The following is a 10,346-nucleotide window of genomic DNA, read 5'->3' as shown; positions in this document are numbered from 1 at the left end:
CCCATATAGGAGGCACTAAACAACAAGTTCCCACAGCGTTATCTCCTTTACAGCGTTCAATGAATGAGTAGTGGATGAATGGAGGTGAATCTGTCAACAGTGACATTCTCTGAAAGTTGACTGTCCTCCGAGACTCTCTCCTCCTTCAGAGAGACACCATGGCCAGCTCTCTCCTCCTTCAGAGAGACATCATGGCCAGCTCTCTCCTCCTTCAGAGAGACACCATGGCCAGCTCTCTCCTCCTTCAGAGAGACACCATGGCTAGATCTCTCTTCCTTCAGAGAGACATCATGGCCAGCTCTCTCCTCCTTCAGAGAGACACCATGGCCAGCTCTCTCCTCCTTCAGAGAGACATCATGGCCAGCTCTCTCCTCCTTCAGAGAGACACGTTATTATCATGGCCAGCTCTCTCCTCCCAGCACCGCTCCATCATGGCTTCTCAACACTCTAGCTAAGCCTCACCTCCCAATGGGCTGATTTCATCTCCCTTCAGCCCCAATTAAAGCCTGCTTAGTCAGCCAGAAAATGAGGGGCTCCAGACTGGATTTAGCAAACACCTTGTTATTTTATTTTTGGCATGCCTTTGGTTGGCCCCCAACCTTTGTATCTGCTATCGGACTTCAGCCTATGAGGCTGTGAAGCTTCAGAGTTGTAGGGTTCCTGATCGGTATCATTTCTCCACCTTTCGACAGGTGTGCAAATTAAATTCCATCAGTCATATTACAGTCGAAGAAGAAGAGGCTTTGCAGCAGAGTATATATTTCGCCCTAAGTAAGCCCTACCTTACTTTTTTTGTTTGTGCATGAAGCATATTTGCCCTCGCATTATTAAATCGAGAGCATTATGCACCTCAAGTGCAATTGCGCTTTATGCATCGGACTCCATAGGCTACGACACTTGCATAAATCCATAGGATTGTGTTGTAATGTATAGAAAAGGCCTAAATGCTGAATAATGTAAAGGATGTCGTTTGCTCAGGGGATTATAATCGCTATGAATATAGACTCCACCATCGGTGTGCTTGCTTTGCAGTTGGTGTTTAAGGTGAAATTACGTCATTCTAGGTGGAAACAAAGCAGCCGGGGTTCTTTTTCAGCACCACGCGCGCGCCTCAGAGCGCGGACAGCTCCGTTCCAACAGCTCTCGCGGACCCGAGTCGCGAGACAAAACCGCGGACTACGGAATGTAATAAAAACGGGTGATGAAAGGATGATATGTCCAAGTGGAAGGAATTCCAGTCGAATTTGATCTTTGGAATCATAATTTGCAACTGCGTCCTTATGGAATGTACAATAAGATTGCAGTTCACGAATGAATGTGCGCGTTAACTTTGTCTTACCGTCTTGTTTTGGCTACTTTGATGAGAAACGACTAGTTTTTCAGTCCTCACACGGATGAGGACGAATGGGACCGCGCTCTAGGTGAGTTTGATTTTCCTTTTGTTGAATCTATAGGAGCAGGCGAGACTGTGGTGCGATGACCGTTATTTTCTGCTCTGTTCTAAAGTACTAAGGGGTGAGTGTGAGGGTAGATGGCATTGCGTTATAACTGTGTTTGCTTTTCTGTCTCCGGAACAGTGCAGTGCTTACTTGTGTACGCGGTATCAATTCAGTTGTGTCTGCATGTACTGTGATTTTAATAAAACCGGTAAATTTTCCTGCTGTTCATGAAAGCCATTAATAAGAAGCAATTATTTAACCGTGCATTCCTGTCTTGACTGGACTCTATCTAAACACTGCAGTTTATTTGATTGAAGCCGATGGCTGAACAATGTATCATATTTTCTATTACACTGTATTACATTATCTCCTGCACAGTGGTACAAATATAAGTGGTAACTGTAGCTTAGGGTCTTATGTGAACATTTTGAATAGTTCCATCTGCAACTATTCAATAATCCTCAATCTTTCCTCCCCAGGGTCGCTCTCGTATCTTTCTCATAAGATAGGAATATATCTCCACCCTGTACCACCAGCCATGGATCCTCTCCCAGAGTATTCCCTGTTCCTGGTGCGGATCCTGGAGGAGCTGGACACCAAGCACAGCACTGTGTCCTACCAGGACCTGTGTAAGTCTCTGTGCGCCCGCTTCGACCTGGTCCACCTGGCTAAGCTTCGCAGCCTGCTGTTTTACACGGCCTGCCTGGACCCAGCTTTCCCCGCCACCCTCTTCAAGGACAAAATGCGCTCCTCTGTCGAGGACCAGCAGTCGAAGAAGCTGATGGTGGCAGCAGACATTGTCACAATGTTCAACTTAATCCAAATGAATGGAGGCATGGCCAAAGACAAGCTCCCGATGGGACACAGACCCAAGTTCCACAAGAACCAGTCTTTTGAATCATGTAGGTCAGACACAGATGTGTATAAGTACCAGGACTGCGAGAGAGGGGGTTATGAACTAATGGATCATCCCAGGGGGGGTCACCACCACCACCCCATCCCTCACCCCCACCCCCACCCCATGTCCCAGGGCACTTCCAACCCCACCTGCCCGAAATCCGACTGCAACAACTGCCAGCAGTTTATCCCGACCTCGGACCCTAACTTCCTTCTGGGCGTCAACAAGGATTTGAAATGTAGAGCAGCGTCACTGGATAAGCTGCAGCATCTGCCCCAGTACACCAGTAGCAGCCCTCCCTCTCCTCCCTGTGAGATGCAGACCACCTACTTTCCCATGGACATCGACAGCGAGTCCACCACGGACCAGGACTCCCTGCAGCACATCAACCATGCAGAGCCCTTCACTGTTCACTCCTGTGTCCAGAAAAGGAACATCTTCAAGGAAGATTTTCACAACCTGCTGGCATTTTCCCCACAGGTCTGTCTGTTTATCATGTCAAGTAGGGTTGGGGTCAATTAAATTAATGTCAGTTCAGGGGGTGAATTGAGATTTAGATTGCTCTTCAAAATCAATGGCACATCAATCTTCTGAATAGACTTTTTTAATAGACTTTAGAAATTTACAATAACCCTGTTTTCATTGACCTGTTATTGATCGTCTGTCTTGTTTTCTTTGTCCTGTAGTTTTAACTGTTATTAACCATTCCCTGATTGTGCCATGTTTTGAGTTGTTTCCTATACGTATTGTTTCATTTTTACAATGTTTGATTTCATGATTTAATGAATCTATCAATATTCTAAAAAGACATTAAGCCAATAGTTATAATGTATAATTGGTATTTGTGACACTTCACATTATTGCCCTTATACCTATGTAGTAACTCTGTTAGAACTTTAGTAACATTATAATAACATGTTACATTGTAATTTAGCAATTGCTTTGTCATTTTATAGGAATTAAATTGAGTGCTTTTAAAAAAATGTTGTTACTACAATGTTGTTACAAGTATAATTACAACATTGCTACACAAGAGCTCCCTGACGCCGCGTTACCTTGCTATCGTTCCAGGTGATCACCTCAGAGTGCAAGCCAAACAGCAAGGCCGGCGGAGGCTACCACAGGAGGGAGCTCCACAAGCCCGCCACCTTCTTCAACCACAGCTTTGAGCTGCCCTACAGCAACCCCTACTTTCAGCCTTCCATGAGCTCCCCCCTCCAGGAGAAACGACGAGCGAAGCATGAGAGTCTAGACGACCTGCAGGCATCCACGTATTTCGGGCCGACGACGGTCACCGAGTGCGTCAACACGCGGAGGAGCTCCGGTAAGCCTGGGAAGCAGCCATCTTGGCCGGTGAAGAGCCTGAGTTTGAACACTGAGGAGGGGCCGCCGGATTTCGAGAGGTCGTTTCTGAACGGCAAGCAGCCCAAAGACAACCACCGCCTTAACGTGAATGTTATCAGTAAAGACAGCGAGCAGCACTTTCAGTGCGCCAAGGAGAAGGTCATGGCCTCGCCTTCGGGGTTTGCGAAGAAAACCAACGGGTTGAAAACAAAGGATGTGGCCTCAATGGCGTGCGGTCCGGGAGGCATGGACAAACGAGAGGTTGGGAAAAGGTTCAAGGACAAAAGTGCATCTTTCCAGGGAAGTCTTATAGACTGTTCATCTAGCGTTGGGACGCAAACGGAACAGGCTGAGCAGAGAAAGCTCAAAGAGTTCGCTGCCACTCACGCAAAGTACAGTGAGAGAGAGAGAGAGAGACATGTTGAGAGAGAGAGACATGGAGAGAGAGACAGACATGGCGAGAGAGACAGACATGGCGAGAGGGAGAGACATGGGTACAAACACTCAGACGAGGACTCGTCTGAGATGATCAGTGACGACATAAGTGACATCTTTCGTTTCCTCGACGACATGAGCGTTTGTGATTCTCTGGGTGTCATCCAGTCATCATGCTACAACAGCAATGGATCTCTCTCTCAGGTTACCATGAAGTCAGATGGCGACAGCTCCCCCGAGCGCAACACGGTCAAACTGGCTAAGTCCAAGTTGGACCGCCTCTTCCACTCCCTGGAGAACACGGACGACGAGCTCAAGTCCAGTGTGTGCAAGCTGGTGATGAGGATAGGGGAGATAGAGAAGAAGTTGGAGTCTCTCTCAGGGGTGAGAGGTGAGATCTCCCAGGTGCTCTCCAAACTCAACAAACTGGACGAGAAGATCCAGGAACCAGAGACACCCGGGAGGCCGGTGGACACCGCCTCAGCTGCCGCCAATGCCACACCTGACCACCTCCACCCCCACTCAGACCCCACCCTCTCGCCCCACGTCTTCCAGTGCCACACCACGGGCCACAATGTCAAAGTGGACAACGGTAGTGCGGAGTGGTGCTGCTCGGATGGGAGTAACAGCGAGAGCCTGAGGGTGAAAGCCCTGAAGAAGAGTATGTTTCACAGGAGGTCGTCACGCTCACTGAACGAGGAGAACAGCGCCACGGAGTCAAAGGTCGCCAGCATCACCAACTCACCCAGAGACTGGAGGACTGTGTCGTACTCCTCCCACCCTGGAGACGAGGGCAAAGACAAGGACAGAGACAGGGACAGGGACAGAGAGAGGGAGAACAAGGACAGACACAGGAAAGCCAAAGAGGTAAGAACAATGGGTTGTATTTACATAATGTTCCGGGAAAGCATTGTACAGAAAAGGGCATGAAATATTCATTGGCTATTGGTACGTGTTGTTGGGCTGCTATGATAATGATAGTTTTTCTGTCACTATGGTACAGGAAATGTGAATAGTTTTAGTGTCAGTACCATCAATTATAGTATTTCTCTTTTCTCTTCACACTTGAAACAAGTAGTCTACCTTTCGGAGTTTATACACACGTGATGAGACATCTTTCTGTTTTAGTCTAATTGGCAGGATGCTAGAGGATACGGTGACGTTTTGGGGATGGTGCTGGAAAAGCTGGCTGATGACTGTGACATCCAGCTCATACACATATGTAAAATACACAAGCCATTACTGCCAATTTACATGGAGACAATGATGAGATGTCACATACTGTAGGCACCATTATGTACAGTAAGGAACGTCTAGGGATTCAACAGAGGCAATTAAACAGAGGATCTTTAAATATGACTGAACACTTTATTAGGAATACCTGTACACCTGCTCACGGTGGAGGTGGTGTAATGGTGTGGGGAATGTTTTCTTGGCACACTTTGGGCCCGTTAATATCAATGAATCATCGCTTGAATGCCACAGCCTATTTGAGTATTGTTGCTGGCCATGTACATCCCTTCATGGCCACAATTTACCCATCTTCTAATGGCTACTTTCAGCATGATAATGCACCATATCACAAAGCAAAAGTGGTCTCAAACTGGTTAACAAGACAATGTTCAGTGTTCTTCAGTGGCCTTCCTAGTCACCGGATCAGAATCCAATAGAACACCTTTGGGATGTGGTAGAACGGAAGATTCACAGCTTGAAAGTGCACCTGAAAAATCAGCAGGAATTGCGTGATGCAATCATGTCATCATGGACCAGAATCTCAAAGGAATGTTTCCAACATCTTGTGGAATCAATGCCTCAAAGAATTGAGGCTGTTTTGAGAGCAAAGGGAGGCCCTACCCAGTATTAGTATATTGTTCCTTATAAAGTGCTCAGTGAGTGTGTATTTTCCCTTCCTTCTGTCCTTTGAAAACACACAGCTGGCACATACAGTAGAGTAGAATTAAGACATTTGCCTTGACAGCAGATTCCGATGCTGTAGCTGGGTCCAGTCCCATATCACACATGAGCTCACAGAGAAATGAGACACAGTTGAGGCGACACAATAAGATAGAGTAGATTAATACTGTCAAATTAGCAACACAGGAGGTGAGGGATTGGGGGACGGATCTGCTGCCTTTGGGCATTTGGAAACTCTCAGGTGTGCTCTCTCTCCTATTCATCACCTGTCGAGACGCGAGAACCAGAGCCATTTCAGGCATCGAGGAAAACAGCTTGCATCCGCATATAGAACAGTGGGTGTTGTGTGGGCTAGTCTGTGGTTACACAGCGAGGAGAATGCCATATTACACTGCTACCAGACAGACAGGAGATTGAGGGTTTGTGTGAACAATTGCTTCTATCGACTTGAACCACTATACAAACAAATTTGCATTAGGTGCTTTGATGTGTTTATCCATTATCATTCATATTTCACATCAAAGAAACTCCTTCACAGTAGTGCTTTTGCTTTTGTTCAAAGTTTCTTTTGTCATTTAGTGTACATGAATCACATTATGTAGGCTACATCCTCCTGAGCATGTCTTCAAACCCTCCCTTGGCCCTCCCCTCCCCAGGGTTGAGGAGGTTTTACAGCACGTTCAAATGTCTTGCTTGGCAGGTGTTGCACTGACTCGTCATTCCCAGTGACCTTTCCCTGGGAAGCCAAATGGAGCGGTTGTTAATTGAAATGGGTTTGACCCCCTAGCTGTCATTCTACTGCACTGTGGTGTTGAAGCACTTCTGTGGGCACTGAGTGGATAACTGCCTAGCATAGCGTAGCGTAACGTAGCCTAGCATAGCATGTCCTCTCCATCTAAATGAGTGGCGTGTTTGTGATGGTCTCACGTTCACTCTCCATGTCTGCCTCTCCTTACTTTGACTGTGCTCCAGAGGAGGCTGGTGGAGGTAGAAATCGGAGGACGCACTCATTGTAATGCATGGTATGGAATGAGGAATGGTATCAAACACAAATAACTGTGACATTGACAGAAACAGGTGGGTAAACCCTATTCAGCAAAATAAAAATGTGCGTAAACCGTTTACAGGGGTTTACCCTCCACTACATTACTATACTACTCCCAATATGGCATCCTCATTGCATTCCTCACCTCACATGCTGTTCATAATGGTCACTGATAGCTGAATAGACTACAATAACTAGGGCTACATGCATTGCTGTCCCCCATCGAGTCTTTTCTGATAAGTGGATCATTAATGGTGATTGGTGACAGAAAGCTACTTAAAGGTGCCAGGGAATCCAGCCATCTGCCATCTTGTTTTTTTTATGCAAACTCAGCTCCAAACTAGCTATCAACTCTGGCTACTGATTGGATAGAGTCCAGGAAGAGAAGTATCATCACCCCCAGAAATATTCATTTGTAGCTCACTCTCTGATTCTGCTCATATTTTTCTGTTTCTCAACTTCTCTCCTCCTCCCCCCCTGTTGGAGTGCAGCCAAGATGGAGGGCAGCCAGTTTTACCTGGTACTCTCCCCTTGAGCTATGAATCATTTGGGGATCTAGAGTACCTGAGCATAGGGCTGCCACATAACCAAGCTGTTCCCTCTGACTTCTACTTTCTGCTCAGTTCCCCTGACTGCATTACTTATTATTAATATTATGATGAGATTCTATGCTTCCTCTCTGTTTCCTTCCCCTGATCTTATATCTTTCTCACCCCCTCTCCTCTCCTCTCCTCTCCTCTCCTCTCCTCTCCTCTCCTCTCCTCTCCTCTCCTCTCCTCTCCTCTCCTCTCCTCTCCTCTCCTCTCCTCTCCTCTCTCTCAGCCTCTATCACCCTTGCCTTTCTACTCTCTCCCTCTCTCACCCTTCACCTCCCTCTCACCTCCATCTCCCTCCACCCACCCACCCACCCACCTCCCTCTCCTCCCCACCCCCCCCCCCCTCTCCCCTCCCTTTGAGCCCAGACTCCCTACGCCTCATGACTGTCAATAACATGGCAGACTGGATTGCCACAACACAGTGAGAAGTGTGATGGCAGTGGGAAAGCTGTCACCTTGTATGTCAGGCTCGGCGCAGCAATGGCTGTGCTCTAGTTTTCTCAAGCAGCAACATTACCTCGTCACCCTGGCAAACTGCATGTCTGTTCGCCATGTGTGTTCACTTGCACCGTTTGAGTACTCTCAGATCAGTCATAAAGGGGAAGAGGGGAAATGAGCAGCAAGGGTCCTGTTTAATGATCTTCTGCTACTGGATTCACCACACACTGCACCCTCCCTGGTACGACAGCGGCACCGTTCCCTCCATCGCTGCCAGGATTGAGAAGGCTGGCTTCCGTAAGACTCTCTACCATCTCTAGTAGAGCCTCTACCAATCTCAACTCACTCCAGCACAGCGTGGAACCACCATCTCTCGCGCATAGAGATAAGCATAGAGATAAGCATAGAGATAAGCTTGACTGACAACAGGCTGGGTGACCAGAAAAGTGGAGCAGATCTGCATGGGGAAAAAAACAAAACCCAAAAACAACACATATCTTCACATGAGCGTTCATTCTGCCAATCCAGGACTATGCTACTTAAAGCTTCTCCCCCGAAAGCTCTCTTTTCATACTCATTTAATTAACGGCCGGATGCAGATTTTCACTTCAAAGCGAGCGCAGCTCACCAGATGCGATGGGGAAGTGTACATTCAAGGAGAGATAAAAGCTGGCACTGTATAGACAAACAATTAGCCAGAGGACAGGAATAGACTGGTGTCACCTTCTCTGACCCGTGGGGATACGGTAGTTGTGACTCATCGCGGTTAACATTGATGGATTTCGTTGAGATGCTGATGAGTGGCTGAAAACGCTCATAAAGAATTTAGTATCAGTCTAGCGTGAATTAGACTTTGGACTGCAGAGAGATCGATAGGATTGATAGCTTGCGTGGTGGAATGGTGGATTTGTTTATGGTTACTGCCCTGTGAAGGGGCTTATTATTGATGTATTGGGGAATTTGCTAGATATAAGATATAAGATTGTGTTCATGGCATTAGGTACATGTAGGGAAACAAACATCTGGTTGTGTGTGTAGAGTACAACAACTAACATCTCTAATGTACAATTTATAAGACCTAAAGAAGGAAGAAGACTTAAACAGTTTAGTTTGGTTTGGTTTGGCCACTGTGAGAGTTCATATTGAGTGGAGTAACGTCCACTGAGTAATTTCTCCAAATTGTTCCTGTCTGTGAGTGGTTTGGTGATGAAAGATGTTTATGCTTATCCAACAATAGTTCTTCAATCCATACTTCATATGTCTTCATCATTTCATGCCGGTACAGGGAGCAATTTGTTTTCATTCGTTCGAGAAAATTGCCAACTCTCCAAACCGGTGGAGAAGTATGTTCTATTCCCCCCCTGAGGGCCGAAATCAGATGCTGGCTTGCAGATATTAAAAACAAATATTGTACTTTATTATTTGGCTGCTGGTTTACAGATTACCTTCTCTATTGTGAAGAGGAGGAAGTGGATGCATGAGTGTGTTTCTCATTTAATGCTTTGTAGTCTGGGTAAGAACGAGTCCTGGCACAGCAGTATTGGTAATAATAGGATGGCAATATCTCAGCGTTCTGTGCTGTTCATGGCTTGTTTCTCTTCTGCTCTCAGTCATATATGACTCAGGCCCCTATTCAATCAAACTGGTACCTGGGTTTTCAGGGTAATGGTTAAACAGACATGAGTGCTATGCTGCAGCGGACCGTGTTGCCTCCGTATCCGGTCGAGTTTCACTTTTTGTTTCATTCACGGTTTAACATTGATGAATGGCCGTCAGATGAATCCAAACACTTTGGGGGCCCTATTTTCAGACGGTGCAAAACTGACCTAATTTGAAGCACAGACATGCTGGCTATTTGTGTGGACGGTAGCTGGTGAAAAACTCCACGGTGCTGTATTGCTCTCAGGTGGTGGGGTAGCAGTAATCGAGGGATGTTCATGACAATAAGCAGGTCAAGTGGCATCAGGTGCTCTGAAAAATCTGGGCTTGGAAAATATCACTAATAGTCCAGACACACCCCCTAAGCGGCACCGCCATCGTCCCTGACAACGCTTGTGTTTGTGCTCAGACGTGTTTACGCGGTTAAAACATAACCTATGTTTTGTCCAGAAACATGTTTCATGTGTTTTCCTCCAGCCAGGACTACCTCAGGGGTAGCTCTTTCTCAAACAGGTCATTCCTCTAACCTCTAAACCATCTCTCTCCCGCCCTACAGACAGAGCGGGAGCGCCAGTACG

The 10,346-nt window shown here is 46.7% G+C and overlaps 1 protein-coding gene across 1 annotated transcript in view; it reads left to right on the top strand.

Annotated features, from left to right (window-relative positions):
• Nucleotides 1-1,977: 1,977 nt before the first annotated feature.
• Nucleotides 1,978-10,346, top strand: part of minar1 (membrane integral NOTCH2 associated receptor 1) — a gene marked incomplete at both ends in the record, with an annotated part of 12,525 nt that continues 4,156 nt past the window's right edge. Inside the window, 4 exons of the mRNA XM_083691580.1 lie at nucleotides 1,978-2,817; nucleotides 3,409-4,052; nucleotides 4,134-4,983; nucleotides 10,325-10,346. The exon at nucleotides 10,325-10,346 is cut by the window's right edge and continues 251 nt beyond it. Coding sequence (XP_083547706.1) covers nucleotides 1,978-2,817; nucleotides 3,409-4,052; nucleotides 4,134-4,983; nucleotides 10,325-10,346 — 2,356 coding nt within the window. The remainder of the gene's footprint in view (nucleotides 2,818-3,408; nucleotides 4,053-4,133; nucleotides 4,984-10,324) is intronic.

Source organism: Argentina silus, assembly GCF_951799395.1.
Source record: "Argentina silus genome assembly, chromosome: 19".
In the NCBI taxonomy this organism is placed as follows: Eukaryota; Metazoa; Chordata; class Actinopteri; order Argentiniformes; family Argentinidae; genus Argentina; species Argentina silus.
This window is presented reverse-complemented; position numbering and strand designations above follow the sequence as displayed.